The following is a 20,304-nucleotide window of genomic DNA, read 5'->3' as shown; positions in this document are numbered from 1 at the left end:
TATATTAATTTTATTCATTTCAGTAGAAATTTTTATGCTTCAAATTCTTAATATCTTTAAATATTAATTTCTTTAAATATTAATTCTTGATATCTTTAAATGTTAATTTATAATTAAGTTTGTAGATACATATTTTCTAAATAAACAGTCTGCAAATGATAGATTCTACTTGAACCACAGATGGGACAAGTAATATCACTTTGGGTCAGAATTCGAATGTTGGAACAATGATTGGAATCAAAATTATTTGGCGTATCAGAAAAATCTGAGCCCAATTTCCAATTCCAAAAAATGATTCTTAATTTTTACTTAATGTAATTTTCTAATTGCTGGTACTCATGGTAAAATGACAAATATTTGATTTTAAACTTCTGAGTAAAACTAAAATCTATAGATGATATCAAATTTATGTAAAAATAGCCTGAGTGAAAAATGTAAAATAAAATCTCACCATCTTATCAAAATTTTGGATACAATATACAAGAAACGATTAAGAAGTTTTTCAAATTAAAAATAAGATTATATTTACATGTAAAAGTAGATGAAGACTTTTCACTAAATCTCTCCAGCCTCCTCCCAAAAATGAATGTTTAGTTTTTGCAATTTTAGTATCAGAATCGGGAATTTTGAACAGCATCAGTAATTATTTGTATTATTTTGATTCTCTGGACCACTATTTTCATTTTGTTATTTTCACAGTGTATCAGTCAATGTAACCCCTGGCATTCTTCAAGTATATTTTGTCAAACTCAGGAATCTGCCTATCAAACTCCGGAATCTTTCCGCCAAACTCCGGAATCTTTCCGCCAAACTCCGGAATCTTTCCGCCAAACTCCGGAATCTTTCTGCCAAACTCCGGAATCTTTCTGCCAAACTCAGGAATCTTTCTGCCAAACTCAGGAATCTTTCCGCCAAACTCAGGAATCTTTCCGCCAAACTCAGGAATCTTTCTGCCAAACTCAGGAATCTTTCTGCCAAACTCAGGAATCTGTGTGGAATTTTTAACAGAACCCTTTATTTAACCTACGGGAATAGCATGCTCTCATTCAACCAGCCAAGGACCTGTGGCATAGTGAATAACGTACTTGGTAAAATTAGGAGTCCTAAGTAAGGATCCTTAGCATAGTGAAGAAAGTAACTTGATAAAATTAAGTTGTAAGGTTACACTCTTCTGGAGGTTGAATGTTTAATCTTCAGTGTAGGTGACACTCAAAATATAATTGTGAATTACTTAGGACTTCTACCCAGTCGTGGCTGATGGAACAAGAGCATGCTACCCCCAGTGGATTAAATAAAAGGTTCCATTCAAAAGTCTATGCAGATTCCCGAGTTCAACAGAAAGATTCCAGTCTTCAACAAAATACACCTGCAGAAGGCCAGAGATTACATGAACTGGAAACGTTGTGAAAATAACAATGAAGATGAGAACAGTAGTTTGAAGAATCCAAATAATAAGAATAATCAATCCTCATCTAAAAAATTCAGAAACATAAAATCAGTAATTGTATTGGAATCTGGAAAAATTACCATCACTAGGCAGAATGGACCTGAGAGTAATGACAACTAAAGGCTCACTTCACATATCACAAAGTTCTTAAATTGGGGACTAATCATAGCATATAGTTTGAGACCATACTCAAGACTTCATCTGAATGAGAATAAGATTTTAAAATAATGTTGATTACCTGACAAACAGCGTATTTGACTGTACAATGAATTGAAATAAGTAATCCAATACCTGAAAAGAGAAGAGTAAATAGTGTTGAACAAATAAATTGACAAAAATACCTAACAAAAACCTTAGTAACACGAAGTTTAATGGGGGGGGGGTTCTTAGATGGATAACAAATTCCATCTAGAAAACCTGTCTTGCAACAAAATCCCACTCCTTCACTGTAGATATCTTTAAATGCCGGAAAGACTTTTAATAGCTTCTTCTCTCAGACTGCTAAACTTTGGAACTCCCTCCCTGCTTCCCTGACTGTACTAATATGCCAAAGTTTAAATATAATATGAACAGATATCTTGCTCATCTCCTTATATAGTCCCCTGCAGACATACTTGTACTTGTACTTGAAACGACATTCACCCTGGAGGAGTTGAGTCGGCTTCATGAAGATGCACATCTCGTACCACTGCCGCCCAAGCCCGGCGATCGGAGGCAAGATCCCGAGTGAGCAATAGCCAGTCACGTCTTCAACGAGACAGGCCATAGATGAGCGGGCCCAAAATAAGCTCGTCGGCTTTGATAGTCCCGAGCCACGTTCTTAGCTGGCCACCGACACGTTTTTTCCAGCTGGGTAGAGGACGTGGGGAGATAGCCTCGTGGATAAAGACCCCCGCATCACAGCGAGAGGCATGGCCGAACCATCGAAGGCGCCGGGCCCGCAGTAGGTCAGTAATTGCCTGGAGATTGCAGCGACGCCGGACTTCTTTGTTGGCGACGAAATCCAAGGGACGGACATGTAGAATGTGGCGGAGATTGTAGTGGTCGAAAACTTCTACGCGTCGCAGATCCGCTTTCCGTATGGGCCAGGTCTCACATCCATACAAAAGTATTGAGTGGACGAGGGCCTGGTAGATTCGTATTTTTGTCCTCAGACGTATTTCAGGCCGTGACCATAATCGCCTTTGGAGTCGACAAAAGGCAGCTCGTGCGGCATTAATGCGCGCTTCAATCTCATTCATGCCTTGACCGGTACCAATGAACGTGCAGCCCAGGTATTTGAAGCTATCCGTCTCCTCGAGGGTTTCCCCGTTGAGAGTGACGGAGGACCTTTCTGCTTGGGGGATGCCAGCCGATAGAATCTTCGTCTTGCTGGCATTGATTCTCATGCCGATGGCAGCTGCCTTCTCCTGGATTCAGTTCAGCACCGTCTGTATATCTCTGTAGCTCTCCCCGAGAACCGCAATATCGTCCGTGTAGTCCAAATCGGTAAGATGAAAATTACGCCCCATCACGACGCCAGGATATCCAGGCAGCGCCTGCTCCATGATCCAATCAATAGCGTAATTGAAAAGGGTGGGCGAGAGCGCGCATCCCTGGCGGACACCACTGCTGACGTTGAAGAAAGAGGAGTCCTGGCCATAACAGCAGACACGCGTGCGAGTCCGATGGTAGTAGGCCTTGATCAAGTTGAGTAGCTTCGGGGGGATACCATCTGCTTCCATCACTCTCCACAGGGTACCGCGGTCGACCGAGTCAAAAGCGGCAGCGAAGTCGATAAAGCATACGATTGTACACTGTTGGTAGCACTAGCGCTGTTCCAAGGCTCGCCTCAGCGTGAATATTTGGTCGATGCATCCGCAGCCAGGTCGGAATCCGCATTGGTTAGGTCGAGTCCTTCTGTCCCTTTCATATTGAAACCGTCTCAGAATGAGGATAGTGAAGACTTTGGCAGCGACATCTATAAGGCTGATGCCTCTGTAGTTACTACATGTCCGTTTGTCACCCTTCTTAAAAAAGTGAAGAAGGATGGCGTCACTCCAATTTTGGGGAATCTCCCCACTATTCCAAATCTCAGAAATCAGCTGGTGTAGGCGAGGGGTTAATTCATCGATTCCGGTCTTGTAGACCTCAGCCGGGATTCCGTCCTCGCCTGGAGCTTTGTTATTCTTCAACTTGGCAATGACGGCTCTGATTTCTTCATGGCTGGGGGTATCCAACGAGCAATCGTAGAGATCTGCAGCGGTGGGGGTGTTTTGACCTGGTATTGTAGGTGGAGGCTGGTGGTTCAGGAGTTCACGGAAGTGCTCGTGCCACCGATCCAATCGTGCGTTTAGCTCAGTAATGATTTCACCTCCACTGTTGTGGATGGATTCGCTCACGGATGACCTCGTCTGTGTGCTGGACTTCAATAGTTGATATAACTTGCGGGAGTCCCCTACCGAGGCCGCACGTTTCATGTCAGTTGCGATATTGTGCCAGTAGACATTGCGGTCGTTGCGGGCAGAGTGCGTTGTTTCTCGGCGAAGGCGACGATAGTTGGCATCTCCGTTGAGTCTGGCACGTTTAGCCTCCTCACCCAATTTCACCGTTCGACTTGAGATCCAGTCCTTTTGACGACGCTTTGTGAAACCCACGGTGTTGGCTGCTGCTTCAGTGACGTCCTTTTTGAGTGCTTTCCATATATCTTCCACCGATTCTTCTGGTTGTAAACCATTGAATCGGTTGCGTAGGTCCAGTCGAAACTGAGTCGCAGTGTCGTCCACTTTCAGCTTCGTGATATCAAGACGTTTTTGACGGGAAACGTGTTTGTTGGCCTTCAGTCGCATTGTGAGCTTGGCTCTAACAAGGACATGATCCGATCCATGGGTATTTCCTGTTTCAGCACCTCTGTAAGCGCGGCAGTCACGCATATTGCTTACCCAGCATTTGCGTATCAAAATATAGTCTATCTGGTTCGCCGTGACACCGTCATTTGAGTACCACGTCACCAGATGATGATTTGGATGCTGAAACTTCGTATTGGAGACAATGAGGTGATTGTTCATCGCGAAGTTAATGATACGTTCGCCATTGGCACAGCGATTCCCGACGCCAAATGGGCCCAGCGTAGATCTTGTTTGAGCATCCGCCTTGCCAGTTCTGCCATTCCAATCACCTGCTATGACAAGCATGTCGCCGGCGGGGGTTCCGTTGACGGCAGCTTGTAATTTGTTGTAGAAGGTATCCTTTATAGCGTCGGCTGAGTCTAACGTGGGTGCACGTCTCTGTCATCGCAGTCTATGCACCCCTGCAGACATGGTCTGAAATGGTATCTCTTTATGTCCAAGTTATAATATGCCTTGTTTGGGGTGAACAAGAGTAAAAAAAAAAAGAAAAAAGAAAAAATTATCTCTTTGGCTAAAAGAATGTTTTGAAGCATATTTTATCTGCTAGGGTTATCTGCCCTTGTATTTGACCAGACTACAAAGAAACAAGCTTCCAGATGTCAGCTTAAAGACAGACAATTAAAATCTTCTGATTTCATAGTAATTCTCCCAGTTGTAAAATTGTTAATAAATCATTATTGTTGATTTCCATTAAAATCGTTCTCATCCCATTTATTTCTTCGTATTTATGTTTTACCACTCACAAACGCCTTCACAATGCTGAACAACAAAGAAATATTGTAAAGATGTTTAGTTTACTCCACATATTTCTATGGAAAGTTTAACTTTTTTCATAGAGTTTCCTCAGATCTGTGAAGCTTAAGTTTGAAATAGAATTTTGTGATCTGTCAGGCATAAATTTGAAATAGCATTATTTTTTATCTGTCAAGCTTAAGTTTGAAATCGCTTTTTCTTTAATCTGCCAAGTATAAATTTGAAATAGTTTTTTCTTTGATCTGTCAAGTAGAAATTTGAAAGAGTATGTTCTTGCATGTGTTAAGTTTAAGTTTGAAATAGTATTTTCTTTGATCTGTGAAGCTTATTTAAAATAACATTTTCTTTGATCAGTGAAGCTTAAGTTTAAAATAGCATTTTCTTTATTTATTCATGAAACATTGATAGGTATATCAATTAGTAATCATTAATAAATAGAGATTTTATTGTGCAAACAAAATGCAGGGTCAGCAGGGTTCAGGTAGTTAACCCTTCGATGTAATCACCTGATATGGAAATGATAACTTAGTGGAATGAAGATGACAGATGAAGTCTAAAAACATTAGTTTACACGAGATAAGAGCTGCAAGCGGACAAGTCTGATATGTCTTTAAATCATATTTGGATTATTCAGACAACTGTTTTCATCTTGGGTGTTATTACCACAATGTTTCGGTCAATGTGACCTTCAACTTTCTTCATGTGTATCTTGTCGAACACAGGATTTTTTTTTTTTTTTGATGGACATGGAAATCTGCACAGAATTTCAAACAGAATTTTACCAAGTACTTCATCTGTGATGCTAGGAGTCTTTGTGGACAATTCTAGAATGAAGTTTGAGAGCCTTAAACCAAAATTTAGTTGTAAACAACACTCTTTAGGAGGATAGAAATTCAATCCTCAGTGCGAACGATTTTAAGAATATAATTGCAAATTACTTAGGACTTCTACCTAGTCATGGCTGAGGAAACAAGAGTATGCTACCCCCTCCTTGGTTAAATAAAGATTCTGTTTGAAAGTCTATACAGATTCCCCAGTTTGACAAGACACATCTGAAGAAGGTCGGCGGTTACATCAGGCCAAATGTTGTGAAGATAAAACTCAAGATGCGAACAGAACAATACAAATAAAACTCCAGATTTTTGCTCATCAAAGTTGACAAGTTTGTAAAATCACAATTTAAAAATTTTGTACCATAAAAAAAAAAAAAAATGACTTGGGTTTTTTTTCTAACTTTCCTTTTTTGGAGGAGTAAGTATGGATTGAGTTTAGGAAGAGTGAGTAGAAAAATTTTGCAATATCCGATGATTTTAAAAGAAAAAGGAAAATAATTGAAATACCAAAAGTAAGCAAAGAATTGTTGTCAGAATGATAGAGTCAAATAAAAAAAACTTACTTTGAACATTTGTTTTAAGATTTTGTCCGTGCTGCCAGCAATCACTCTATCTATACTTTGATCAAAACAAAAGAGAAGGTCTCTGAAAAAAAAAATAAATAAATAGAATAAAATAAATATATATATAAGTAAGAGCAACAATACTTTAACCAATTCTAGTTGTAAATATAAGAAAAAAAACAAAAAAACTATCCTCAATTTAAAAGTCAGAAAATCAAATTTCCATTCAAGTTTTAACAGTTTTTTCATTAAATAAAATTCGATAAAATTAGTTCTAGTTTGGTTCTTCTCCATTATTTTAGTGAAATGCTAGTCTATATATCTATAAAAGTGAAAGTGTCTGTCTGTCTGTGTGTGTACATTTCCCTACACAATAACTCTGTCAATTTTAAGTCTACAGACTCGAAATTTGATATACAGGTTACTGAGATTTGGGAAAATCGATGTGATCGGTTTTTGGCCAGAAATTTGGCGATTAAGGGGTCAAAGTCCAACGATTTGACCTTTGAGAACTCTACCAAACCCCTCTGATTTTTTTTTTTTTGGCTCAACATACACCTCCAAATACTCGGGAAACGCCGGACACCCATGCTAGTATATCTATAAAAGTGAACATGTCTGTGTGTCTGTGTACATTTTCCTTCGCAATAACTCTGTTAATTTTCAATCTACAGACTCGAAATTTGATATACAGGGAAGTGAGATTTGGGAAAACCTTTGTAATCCGTTTTCGGCCAGAAATTTGGCTGTTAAGGGGGTCAAAGTTCAACGATTTGACCTTTAAGAACTCTACCATTTTTGGGTCTAAACACTTGAAATTTTAGATATAGGTTCCTTGGACATGGATCTAACTTAATAACTTGATTTGAGCATAAAACAGTAAATGTTAAGGGGTCATAATAGTGGTCAAAGTTAAAAAAATTTGACCTCTGCAGTCTCTACCAAATTACTCAGACAATTTCTGGTCTAAACATTTGAAATTTTACATAAAGGGTATTCAGAGATAGGGCAAGCTTTTTAATCAGTTTGGGTCAAAAATTTGAGCTACCAATATATAAATGTATGTATGTATGTATGTATGTTTACATGTCTGCCTAAAACTTTTGACAAAGGTGGCAAATTTTCACAAGATCAGTATCGTTTTGAAGCTTGACTCTTCAGACAACAAATACCGAAAAATTGGCTAAAAATATTAATTTCTTCACCCTCAACTGGGCACTTTTCTACAGGGAGGGGTTGCTTTTTTCACTGATATTTTTGAAAGTCATCCCCTTTTTTAGATTGTCTAGCCTTAATTTAAACCTACCTCACTTCCGGTTTAGCAGTGGTCGTAACAGCAAAGACGTCACGTTTTTTTTCCGTTCTTTTCCTCCTTTGCGGTATGGGTTTGAGCCTGCCTTCCTACTATCATTTTTTTTTTTTTCTCAAAACACACCTCCAAATACCCGGGCAACGCCGGGCACCCATGCTAGTAAATGAATAAAACTTAATCGCATTTTCTTCATACCTCACGCAAATAACTTATAATCATTGCATCACACATCAAAAACTGATAATCAAATTCCAGATTTTCTGTTGTGCCATGCCGTACGTAAACAGGGTGGAACAATAAAAGTTTTTCCCTAAAGAAAACAACACTACAGCTTTATTTTAAAACTTTTATTGAAAAAAATCAAGTCAGATAACTTGATTATGTAGTAGAGATGACATCTATTCAATGTAGCCACCTTCAGCCTAAAGCACCACCTCAATACAAGTCCAAAACTGAGAGCATGCCTTTTTCACAAGCACCAGCAAGAGTTTGGTGATTACTCTGCAGATGGTGGCAATCAGGCTGGCTTTGGTGTTGTGGAGGTCATGTTAGTGATGTTCTTGACGTATGACCAAATGAAGTAGTCCAGCAGGTTCAGATCAGGAGAGGAGGGGGACTAGTGAGAGAAGGGTACAAAGTCGTAGCACTCCTTTTGAAGCCAAGCCTGGTTATCTTTGGACTTGTGGGTTAGCACTGAGTCCTGCTGCCACACTTGCGATCTGCCAGCGGATTGCACCAAGGGATCACCACACTCTTTTTTTTTTTTTTTTTTACACAGTGATCACCACTTATCAAGGCCCGGAAGCCACTCAGGGATAAGGGTTATTGCAAGTACATTATGTTAGTGTGGAGATTTGATGGAGTGTTTACTTAAGGGGGCGGTTCATTAGGAATTTGTTAACATTAGACTTGAAGACATCCAAGTTGTAGTCCGGAGGGAAGCAGGCAGACGGAACAGAGTTCCACAGGCGTGCAGTTCTAAGAAAGAAGCTTTGTTCATGGAATCCGCGTTTTGATTTAGGCACAGATATAGAGTGGGGGAAATTTTTCACAGTGGATTCAGCTAGACTGGTGTTTTTCGTGAAAGATTGGCAAGGAGGGACCAGGGATTGGAGTTCAGACGAGCACCTGCCATGAAAATAATGATAAAACAAGGATAGGCTTGCAACGTCTCTTCTGTGGGAGAGGGGTTGCAGGGTAGAGAAAAGGGCATCCCCCACTAAGCCACGAAGTCTATTTTGTACTCTGTCAAGGCATGATAGGCTGTTTTTAGCAGCTCCTGCCCAGATATGGCAACAGTATTCCATCCTTGGACGTACTTGACTTTTATATAGATAGAGAATTGCATCAGTAGTGAGATATCTTCTGGAGCGGTAGAAGGATCCCACCATCTTTCCAGCGACCTTGGCAACAGACTTGATGTACGTGTTCCATTTCAGATCAGGAGTAAAGGTCAAACCCAGAAGCTTGTCAAAACACGGGGCCTCACCCAGATGAGAGCCATCCATCACAATTGATGCCAGCTGGGGATCAGAGCGTTGATGATGTAAGGATAGGAGTTTGGTTTTGGATGCATTAAAGGTAACTAGCCACATCTTCCCCCACTGAACCACGCGCTCGAGATCAGAGGAGAGAGAATCAGAGAGAACTTTGTCATTTACAGCCTTTGATGTGTTACCGTAGATGGTCGTGTCATCAGCATAGATGTCAACGAATGATTTAAGTATGTGTTTAGGGAGGTCATTGATGTAGATCAGAAAGAGAGTTGGGCCCAGGATTGACCCCTAAGGGACTCCAGCATTTATATTGCAGGCCTCCGATTTTTGTCCATCTACCACTACTCTTATGAGCCTATCGGAGAGAAATGATTTAATGATTGAGAAAACATTTCCAGTTATACCGTAGCTGGAAATCTTGTGAAGTAGACCCTTATGCCATACCTTGTCGAAGGCCTTTGATATGTCAAGAGCAATTGCCCTAGAAAGGAAGCCTTTGTCAAGAGATTCACTAATCCTGTGGGATATAACCGTCAGCACATCTGCGGTAGATCTTGCAGAGCGGAAACCATATTGTGTGTCACTAAGAAGGTTATTCCTGCTGAGGTGGTTGACTATTTCTCTATTTAATATTGATTCCAGCAACTTACTCATAACACAGAGGAGACTTATTGGTCTGTACTGAGAGGGAGATGACATATCACCTGAATTCTTAAATACAGGGCAAACTGATGAGGTCTTCCAGGGGGTCAGAAAGCACTTCTCCTTAAGGCAGCGCTTAAATAGTTTCGTAAGTATGGGAGCAAGTTCTGGTTGAAGTTTTTTTAACACTATAATTGGGATGCCATCAGGGCCAGTTGCTTTACTGGAATCTAGGTTTTTTATTAGCTTGGCGACCTCATGCACGGATATTTGTATGTTACCTAGCTTGTTCTGTGTTATAAGAGGAAATATGGGGAGTTGAAGGCCTTCGTCGCATAGGGTAGAATTAGCTGCAAAGTTCTTTGCAAATAGTTTGGCCTTGTCTGATGCTGACGAGATGACCTCTGGTCCATTGATAATGGTTGGGATAGAACGCACACTTCTGTTCAGGATCCTATTTGTTATTTGCCAAAACTGGTGGGAACCAAGCCGCTGATCAGCTACCTTGGATTTAACAGACTGGGCATATAGCTCTCTTGCATTTTTTATTACTCTTTTACAGTGGTTGCTGGCAGTCCTGAAAGCAGCTTTAGTCTCAGTGCATCTATTACGTTGGTAGCTATGGAAAAAGTGATTTCTGTGCGCGATAGCAGCAGCACATTCTGGGGAGAACCATGGCTGGCTGTTAGGTTTTTGTTGGAATTTTTTAGATGGTATGAATTTCATACTTTTTTCATACTTTTTTATTTCATAATTTTTTAGATGGTATGAAACTTCAGCACATCCAGGTACACTTTGGTGTTACTTTGAAAATGTGAGATGGCATGATGTGGCCCTCACTTGAAACTACACCAAAAACTATAACTGTGGCCGGAAACTTTGTTTTTATCACTTTGGGTACATCCTTGTTATTTGTGGCAATCCAGCGATGTTTTTGGTCTTGTCATAACTTGGAGCGGTAGAAAGCAGGAGTTGTACAATGGTGCATCTCCGATCTCATTCATTGAACATTGTGTCACTTTCAGACATAATAGAAGGCTTGTATCGCTCTTGGGATTTGTACACGACTGGCCAACTAATAGATGGTTTGCAACAAAAAAAGAAAAACCGGCTTTCATCAAATGGAATCATGTCGTCTTTTCTATGGTAGCAATTTTAGCCTTCCACCCTGTATCTGTGTGTATAATGAATTATCTAGAAAGTTTTAAAAACTTAAAATGTCATAGATCTATTTTGAAATTTTAAATCTTTCTTAGATTAAATAAAAACATAAAATAATCCGGTATCCATTTTAAAAACCAGCTACATTCATAGATAAATCAGACCACTATGGCTTACTATAATAAAAGACTGCAGGAAAATTTCCATGGAGTAAATTGTTTTTTACCGGTCACAGTGATTTAGTTGAGTGTGTAAAATAAAAGAAATGATATGTGAAAGTGATTTCTAATATCATAAAAGAATGTGTTCTCTGATATTTTGGATTTTTGTTGTTGTCTGATGCTCTGGGTTTTTGATTTTGAATCAGAATTTGTGCCTTGTGATCTGGTGTCTTGGATATTTTTATATTGAACTAGACTTTATCCTTTGTGTCTAGTGTCTTAGATATTTTCATATTGGACAAAACTTTGTCCTCTGTGTCTGGTATCTCAAATATTTTTATATTGTGACTAGACTGTCCTTTGTGGTTTGGAGTCTGATAATTTCATATTAGACTAGACTTTGTCTTTTGTGGTCTGGTTTTTTAGATATTTTTATATTAGACTAGACCTTGTTCACTTTGATCTGGTATCTCATATATTTTATTATTGGACAAGATTTTGTTCCACTGTGGTCTGGTATTTCGATTTTTTTTTTATTGAATTAATCTTTGTCCCTTATATCTGATGTCTAGAATAGTTTTATATTGAACTAGACTTTGTTTCACTGTGGTCTGGTGTCTCAGATTTTTTTCATATTGGACTAGAGTTTGTCCTCTATGTTGTGTTGTTTTAGATTTTCAGTGTTGAACTAAAATCTGTCCATTCTTACAGTTCCAAGTGAAAGAGTAAAAAGAGATTTATTTGATTTCACTAATTGAGATGAAGTTTAAACTCATCTTAATGAGAAAGAAAACTAAAACAATTTCTTTTCTTAGTACTTACCTGTAGACGAGAGATGAAGAAAATGTCTCATAAAGATAAGACTGGAAGCCAGGCACATAGTGTTGAAACTTACGATCAGTAAGTAAATAGAAAACGTGGATCTGTAAGAAGATGGAGATGAAGTATAAAAGATGATGCTGGAATTATTTGTTAGTTTTTGTTTGTAGTTTGAAAAAAGAAAGAGTACGAAAGCAGAGAGCAGCATACGGTAGAGAGAGAAGGAATAAAAAGCAAAATTAAAGTTGTGAGAGAAAAATAGAAAAAGAGAGAAACAGAGGAGGAAAGGGGAGAAACAGAGGAGGAAAGGGGAGAAAGAAAAAAGAGATAAGACAGAGAGAGAGAGAGAGAGAGAGAGAGAGAGAGAGAGAGAGAGAGAGAGAGAGAGAGAGAGAGAGAGAGAGAGAGAGAGAGAGAGGGCAAGATAAACAAAGGGGTGAGATAAAGAGAGAGTGAGGTGGGTGAGAAAAGAAGGAAGGAGAGAGATGGGAAAGATAGAGGGGGAGAGAGGAAGGAAGAGAGGGAAGAAAGAGAGAAGGGAGATAAACAGAAGAGGAGACAGAAAAAGAGAAGAGGAGAAGGAGAAGAGGAGAGGGAGAAGAGAGGAGAAGAGAAGAGAAAAGGAGAGTGGAGAAGAGAAGAGAAAAGGAGAGAGAGAAGGAGAAGGGGAGGGGGAAACAGAGAGGAAAAGAACAGGAAGAGAGAGAAAACGAGAGGAGAGAAAAGGGAGTGAATGGAAGGGAGAGAGAAAAAAGGGAAGGGAGAGAGAAAGAAGATGACAAAGGTAAAGGGAGTGAAAAAACCAAGGAGAAATAACAGGAAAAGAGAAAGTGGGTGAGATAAACAAAAGAGAGGAAAGTATAGAAACAAGAGAAGAGTGAGATAGAGAAGAACTAGAGAGGGAATTCTTCAAGATGAAAAATAAAAAAAATGGCAACTTACAAGCGCCTCAAACACATTTTGAGCGTAGGAAACTGGTTGGGCAGAGTCTGATATGAACATGTCAAAGAGGGCGTCCAAGATATCATGAAGGTACTGAAAGTCAGAAAGAAAACAATTCATCAGAAATTGAGCTTTAGAAAACAAATAAAATAAATGCATGGGCAAATGGTGGCCTTGTAGAGGCACATATATCATAAAATGAAAAGTCGTGGAGACAAAATGTGTGAAAGAGAGAAATAAAAACAAACATGGGGGGAGGGGGGAATTAAAAAAAATAAATGGGAGATTTGACCGGTTCTATTCAGTTCAGTGTTTCTAAAGATGTTTTTTTCTTTTTTAAAAAAGGAGTTACCACTTATCAAGGACTGAAGACCACTCAAGGATAAGGGTTAATGAATGTAAGGTGGTAGTGTAGTAGTTGTTAATGGTGTAGAATTTGGATTATTGTTAATTCCAATGAAACAGGTCAAATCTCCTGCTTGTTTATTCATTTATTTATTTATTCCTGTGTTTAATTGTTTTTTATATCTCTGTTTCATACATTTTTTTTTTTACTAGAGGAGATCACTGCTTATCAAGACTTCAAAGGTAAATAAGAGTCAGGTGGCTGGTGAGACAACAACACTGTGATGATCAGTAATGGTGGAACTTGGGTTGTGTTTGTTTATGAAGATGGCTCAACAAGAACTTGTTCCTTACGTTTCTGAATTTTTGAGATAAGGATTGTTTATTCATATTGTTTGAATTCTTCGAACTACTGTTCTCATCTTGAGTGTCATTTTCACAATGTTTCAGTCGATGTAACCTCCGACCTTCATCAGGTGTAATTTGGGAATCTGGATGAAATTTCAAACGGAAACCTTTATTTACTTCACAGGAGTAGCATGCTCTTGTTCTGTCAGCCATGACTGGGTAAAAGTCATAATTAACTTGCAATTGAAGAATATCACTTTTACAATTGATTTTGAACCTCGCATTGATGACTTAAAAGGACCCATAGCGTAATGGTTAAAGTACTTGGAATAAAGCTCGAAACGTCGTGTAAATGACATTCAAAATGAGGACAGTAGTCTGAATAATTCAAATATAAGGAACTTCTTCATGTTAAAAATGTTATAGTCAGTTGGGAAACAACCCTGAGGTGTTGTGTTCCACAGATGAGTAGTTCTAAGAAAGGAACTTTGATCATGGAATTTACGTTTAGTTTTAGGCACAAATAGATAATAAAAAGGAAATTGTTGTGGCTGGACAAGTATCTGCTGCAGATGTTCTACAAGGGGAGGGGAACATACATGGAAGTTCAGTTGAGCGCCTGCCATAAAAATAATGATAGAGCAGAGATAGACTCGTTATATCTCTTCTGTGAGAAAGAAGTAGAATGGAGAAGAAGGCTTTACCCACTAGATTTAAAATGTAATCAAATTCATGGCATTTTCACTGACGATCAAGTAAAATACGGAGATATTTTATTCTATTGAAAGCGATTTTAGGCATCTTGCAGTATACACAACAAAACGAAAAGTTGTCAAGATACAAATATATAACAAACAAATGTTACCAAAGGCAAGATAAGTTACTCTTCTACCGATCTAGATAGGAAGAAAGAAATTTGCCAACATTAGAGAGTCATATGAGGTATCTCAATAATCTCTCAAAAATAAAAAATTAAACAAAATACTGGTAGCTGTTTGGTGGATTTTCACATGATTATTGACATTTATTAGGTGATTTTATACAAGTATTTTGTTTAATTTTAAATTTTTGAGCGATCATTGAGACTCCTTAGATGACCATCTAATATCTGACATTTTTTTTTCTTGTTGTAACTTAGGACTTGGTATTAATTATGTTTCAAATGAAATAAACTCTTGAAAATAAGATAAAACCCCAAAACTTATCTAGGTAAATAGAAAAGTAACTTATATTGTCTTTGGTGACATTTATTATATATTTGTTTTTTTGAGCACTTTTTCCATTTTGTTGTCTATTCTACAAAATACCCACAATTTTCATAGGCGAAAGGCAGTAAACCAAAACAATACAAAATCTGTTGAGCACATATGACTACTTTGTGTGTGAGAATAACCTTTAAGAAAGGAAAACAAGACAATTATTTCTATACAATGTCACATGAACAACAAAACAAGTGTTAAGTTGTGTGTGGGAGGCGGGGGTGCTATGAAAAAAAAAAAAACTAAAAAAACTAAAGGGAGGCAACTCACCCGTACAATGTCGATACTCTGCATACTTGCCAGTTTTTCCAAACTGGCAGAAATCTTGTGTCTCTTTGTCCGCCATTGGAGGATTTCAAGGAGATCTCCTGTTAACAGAAAAAAAATAAATAAATAAAACAATGAAGAGCATATGAGCAGAAGACATCAGGTGAAGTGATGGGGAAGAAACAGAATTGGTTACAAAAAGAAAAGAAAGATCTATCAAAGAATGGGTTTGTATTGGAGTAGGGCAGGGAGGTTTTTAACAAAAACGAAACAGAAATAGAAAGATGCATTTGAATTGTTAGGATTAAAGTTTTGTGTATCTCAATTCTATGGCATATCATCCCTTTTTATATTATTTAATGCCAAATCCAGTTATTTTGGTGATAGAGATCGAGGGAGATAGAAAAGAAGGGAGTAATAAAGAGAGACACAAAGAGACTGAAGGAGATGGGATGAGACAGAGAGGAGAAGACAGTGGTAGATAGGACAAGACAGATGGGAGACAGGACAAGACAGGGGGGAGACAGGACAAGACAGGGGGGGAGACAGGACAAGACAGGGGGGGAGACAGGACAAGACAGGGGGGAGACAGGACGACAGGGGAGAGACAGGACATGACAGGAGAGGGGGAGGCAGGACAAACCAGAGAAACAGGGAAAGAAGGAAAGAGACAGAGAGAGAAGGAAGGAGACAGAGAGAGAAGGAAGGAGACAGAGAGAGAAGGAAGGAGACAGAGAGAGAAGGAAGGAGACAGAGAGAGAAGGAAGGAGACAGAGAGAGAAGGAAGGAAACAGAGAGAGAAGGAAGGAAACAGAGAGAGAAGGAAGGAAACAGAGAGAGAAGGAAGGAAACAGAGAGAGAAGGAAGGAAACAGAGAGAGAAGGAAGGAGGAAAACAGAAAGAAGGTAGAAGATAAAGGCTAGATAAATGGAGGGAGATAGAGAGAAAAGAGGGGTAGTAGAGAAAGAGAGGATAGAGAGAATTTTTTTTTACATCATATAGTCACCATTCAGGAGGCCACTTAAAAATAAGAGTTAATGGGTATCATATTGGAAATTTCATAATTTTGGAGGGTCGCTCTTCAGGAATCTGCTTATGCTAGACTTGAAAATAACCATGTCAGAGTTGCTTCCCGGCTAACTATGACATGGCCATTTTTAAGTGAATAAAAAGAAATGGCATGAAAGAAAGAAAAAAAAATAATAGCAAAAAAGTCCAACATTAATTCTTCCCAATGATTGATGTAGTAGTTTATCTCTGGTTATTGAAATACTTTTAAACCCAGAAATGTAGATTTCTCCCTCCTCCCTCTAAATGCACAAGTATTTGATCTTCTTAAGCTGCCTACCACTCCCTCCCCTATATCTACTTAAACTTCTGCCAGAATAAGCAACAACAGGTTCACAGCAACATTAAGCAAGCAAAAATTAAGTTTATCAAACAAATAAAAAAAAGCAACAACAAAAAAAAGCAACAGAAAAAAAAAAAAAAATGAAACGTTACTATTTTGTGTGAATTTTGTTGAGCAAAGGCAGGAAGTGACTTCAATGTATTCTCTTGCGCTCCGTTGGAAGGTCAGTCCTCCAGTGATGGGGGCAGCGGCTGAGAGAGTGGGGTTGTTTAGCTCGGACGTTGTAGTGGCCAAATTGATGTATGAGGAGACATTTTCAAGTTGCGATAATGATTCACACTGAATATGGAGTGAAGGGAAAAAAAATCAATTAGCAAAAATTAAATAAAAAAATTGTGTGCACACTTGATACTTGTTTACATTGGTGATCTTTTAAACTGACGCATTTCAGGTGAAAACATTATTATGCATTTACCTGTCATAACGAAATTAGTATAAATTCCACAATTATGAAACATGATCTAGTAGAAAAATAAGTAAAAATAGAATTTATCAAATTATCGAGTTTTATTTTATTTTATTTTTTTTTTTTTACAAGGAGGTCACCACTTATCAAGGCCCGGAAGCCACTCAGGGATAAGGGTTATTGCATGTACAGTACGTTAGTGTTGAGATTTCATAAAGTGTCTACTTAAGGGGGTGGTTCATCAGGAATTTGTTTACGTTGGATGTGAAGACATCCAAGTTGTAGTCAGGTGGGAAACAGGCAGACGGAACAGAGTTCCACTGGCGCGCTGTTCTAAGAAAGAAGCTGTGTTCATGGAATCTACGTTTCGATTTAGGCACAGATATAGAGTGGGGGAAATTTTTCACAGTGGCTTCAGCTAGACGGGTGTTTTTCATAAAAGATTGGCGAGGGGGGACCAGAGATTGGAGCTCAGACGAGCACTTGCCATGGAAATAACGGTAAAACAAGGATAGGCTTGCAACGTCTCTTCAGTGGGAGAGAGGTTGCAGGGAAGAAAAAAGGGCATTCCCCACTAAGCCACGAAGTCTATTTTGTACTCTGTCAAGGCAGGATAGGCTGTTTTTAGCAGCTCCTGCCCAGATATGGCAGCAGTATTCCATCCTGGGACGTACTTGGCTTTTATATAGATAGAGAATTGCATCAGTAGTGAGATATCTTCTGGAGCAGTAGAAGGAACCCACCATCTTTCCAGCGACCCTGGCAACAGACTTGATGTACGTGTTCCATTTCATATCAGGAGTAAAGGTCAAGCCCAGAAGCTTGTCAAAACATTGAGCTTCTCCTAGGCCAGAGCCATCATTACAATTGATGCCAGATGGGAATCAGAGCGTTGATGGTGTAAAGATAGGAGCTTGGTTTTAGATGAATTAAAGGTAACAAGCCACGTCTTCCCCCACTGAACTACACGCTCGAGATCAGAGGAGAGAGAATCAGAGAGAACTTTGTCATTTACAGCCTTTGATGTGTTGCCGTAGATGGTCGTGTCATCAGCATAGATTTCAACGAATGATTTAAGTATGTGTTTAGGGAGATCATTGATGCAGATCAGGAAGAGAGTTGGGCCCAGGATGAACCCCTGAGGGACTCCAGCATTAATACTGCAGGCCTCTGATTTTTGTCCATCGACCACTACTCTTATGAGCCTATCAGAGAGAAATGATTTAATGAGTGAGAAGACATTTCCAGTTATACCGTAGCTGGAAATCTTGTGAAGTAGGCCTTTATGCCATACCTTGTCGAAGGCCTTTGATATGTCAATAGCAATTGCCCTAGAAAGGTAGCCTTTGTCAAGAGATTCGCTAATCCTATGAGATATAACTGTAAGCACATTTGCGGTAGATCTTGCAGAACGGAAACCATATTGCGTGTCACTAAGGAGGTTATTTCTGCTGAGGTGGTTGACTATTTCTCTATTTAGTATGGATTCCAGCAACTTACTCATGACACACAGGAGACTTATAGGTCTGTGCTGAGAGGGAGAGGACTTATCACCTGAATTCTTAAATACAGGGCATACTGATGAGGTTTTTCAGGGTGTTGGAAAGCACTTCTCCTTAAGGCAACGCTTAAACAGTTTTGTAAGTATGGGAGCAAGTTCAGGTTGAAGCTTTTTTAACACTATAATTGGGATGCCGTCAGGGCCAGTTGTTTTTATCGTAATATTTAAATGTGAAAGAACTGCATGATCAAGTCAGTATAAAAAACAAGGGCGATAACCCTTGATTTAAATAGTTGCATTAAATTAATGGTCTGCCATTTTTAAAGAGAACGTAAATGTGAATGATTTTCTGTTAAAAATACATCTAGCATATCTTCTACTAGATCATTTTTCGTAATATTTTGAATTCATACAAATTTTGCCATGACACATAAATACGTAATGTTTTCACCTGAAATGCGTCAGTTTAAAAGATTACAAATGTAAACAAACACCAAATTCTTTTTTTTGGGGGAAAAAAAAAAAAAAAAAAAAATGATAAACGATTTTGATTGAAAAGCAGGGAAAAGACAATTTTTTGATTTTCAAAAGTTTTAAATGAAACAAAAACAAAGCAAAACACCATCTTACAGATGTGGCCACATGTTAGAAGCCTTGGCCATTGGTCAATTCATGTCGCAGAGAAAGTACTGACACCCCTTCCTTATACAGTGAACTATTGCAAGTAACCTATATAATTACACTGCAGAGTACAATGATAATAAAAATATAGCTGGGCCATTCCCCATATATATATACAGCTTGTTACATCGTTCATTTACAGGTTTTATATTTGTACGTAGGTAATGGCTGATAGAACAAGAGCATGCTACCTTCGTGGATTAAGTAAAAAGCTGCATTTGAAATACCATGCAGATTACAGAGTTTGACAGATAACTTCTTAAGTTTGACAAGATACACCTAAAGAAGGTTGGAGGTTACATCAGCCTAAAAGTTGTGAGAATAACACTCAAGATAAAAACAGTCGTCCGAATAATTCAAATAATATGAAATAAGTGTTGTAGAGAAAGTAATGATACGCCCTCTCTTATACAATGAACTCATCCAAATAGCATAACAATGCTAACCTCAAAGAGTAGTGCAACTACAACCAAGATGTTTCCCCTTCTACATTATAAGTCAGTTATCCAAATTCTAACTTCCTATTGCAGTGTTCACTTATAGTAATAAACCTTTTTATCTTTGTTGGCCGTTCAGCATTCATATAGCATTCCAAAAGATTTAATATTATTTTGGACTATTTTATATAAATAACAAAAAAAAACAAAAAAACTTTTCCTTTGTTTTGGGACAATGATAGTATGAGCACAGCCGGGTCATTTCCAATATGCATTACAAACCCAACTTGTAACTTTCCATTGCATAGTTCACTTATAGTTATAAGCCCTTTTTATAGTTGTATGTTAGCCGTTAAAATTATTATTTAATCCCTTAACATTACAAAACGAATGTAAAAAGGAATTTTATTACTTATTTATAATTAAAACATTAAAAAACAAAAAAACTAACGACAGACTCACGCCCTGCCGCAGGGATGGTTGAAGCTATCCATTCAGTTCAGAGTTATAAAATGAGGGGGAATGGAATTATGCACCAATCATATGAATTGTATGTATGAATATCACGGTTGTATGAGTATAGCTGGTTCATTTCCCATATGCATTACAGACCAGTTACCCAACTTGTAACT

At 38.4% G+C, this 20,304-nt stretch overlaps 1 protein-coding gene and 1 pseudogene across 31 annotated transcripts in view; one reads left to right on the top strand and one right to left on the bottom strand.

Annotated features, from left to right (window-relative positions):
* LOC145252512 (dedicator of cytokinesis protein 3-like) overlaps positions 1-20,304 on the bottom strand; it is a 468,467-nt gene that overhangs the window by 131,473 nt on the left and 316,690 nt on the right. For all 31 annotated transcript variants that reach the window (XM_080112022.1, XM_080112023.1, XM_080112026.1 and 28 more), the window contains 6 exons: positions 16,740-16,926; positions 15,240-15,337; positions 13,018-13,110; positions 12,079-12,179; positions 6,485-6,566; positions 1,686-1,738 (listed from right to left, as the gene is read on the bottom strand). In XM_080112022.1, the coding sequence (XP_079968148.1) occupies positions 1,686-1,738; positions 6,485-6,566; positions 12,079-12,179; positions 13,018-13,110; positions 15,240-15,337; positions 16,740-16,926 (614 nt within the window). The remainder of the gene's footprint in view (positions 1-1,685; positions 1,739-6,484; positions 6,567-12,078; positions 12,180-13,017; positions 13,111-15,239; positions 15,338-16,739; positions 16,927-20,304) is intronic.
* LOC145252417 (uncharacterized) lies at positions 12,413-12,891 on the top strand (annotated as a pseudogene).

Source organism: Euprymna scolopes, chromosome 29, assembly GCF_053919585.1.
Source record: "Euprymna scolopes isolate OS-2025 chromosome 29, ASM5391958v1, whole genome shotgun sequence".
Lineage (NCBI taxonomy): Eukaryota > Metazoa > Mollusca > Cephalopoda > Sepiida > Sepiolidae > Euprymna > Euprymna scolopes.
The sequence above is the reverse complement of the archived record's forward strand: the minus strand, read 5'-3'. Positions and strand labels throughout refer to the sequence as shown.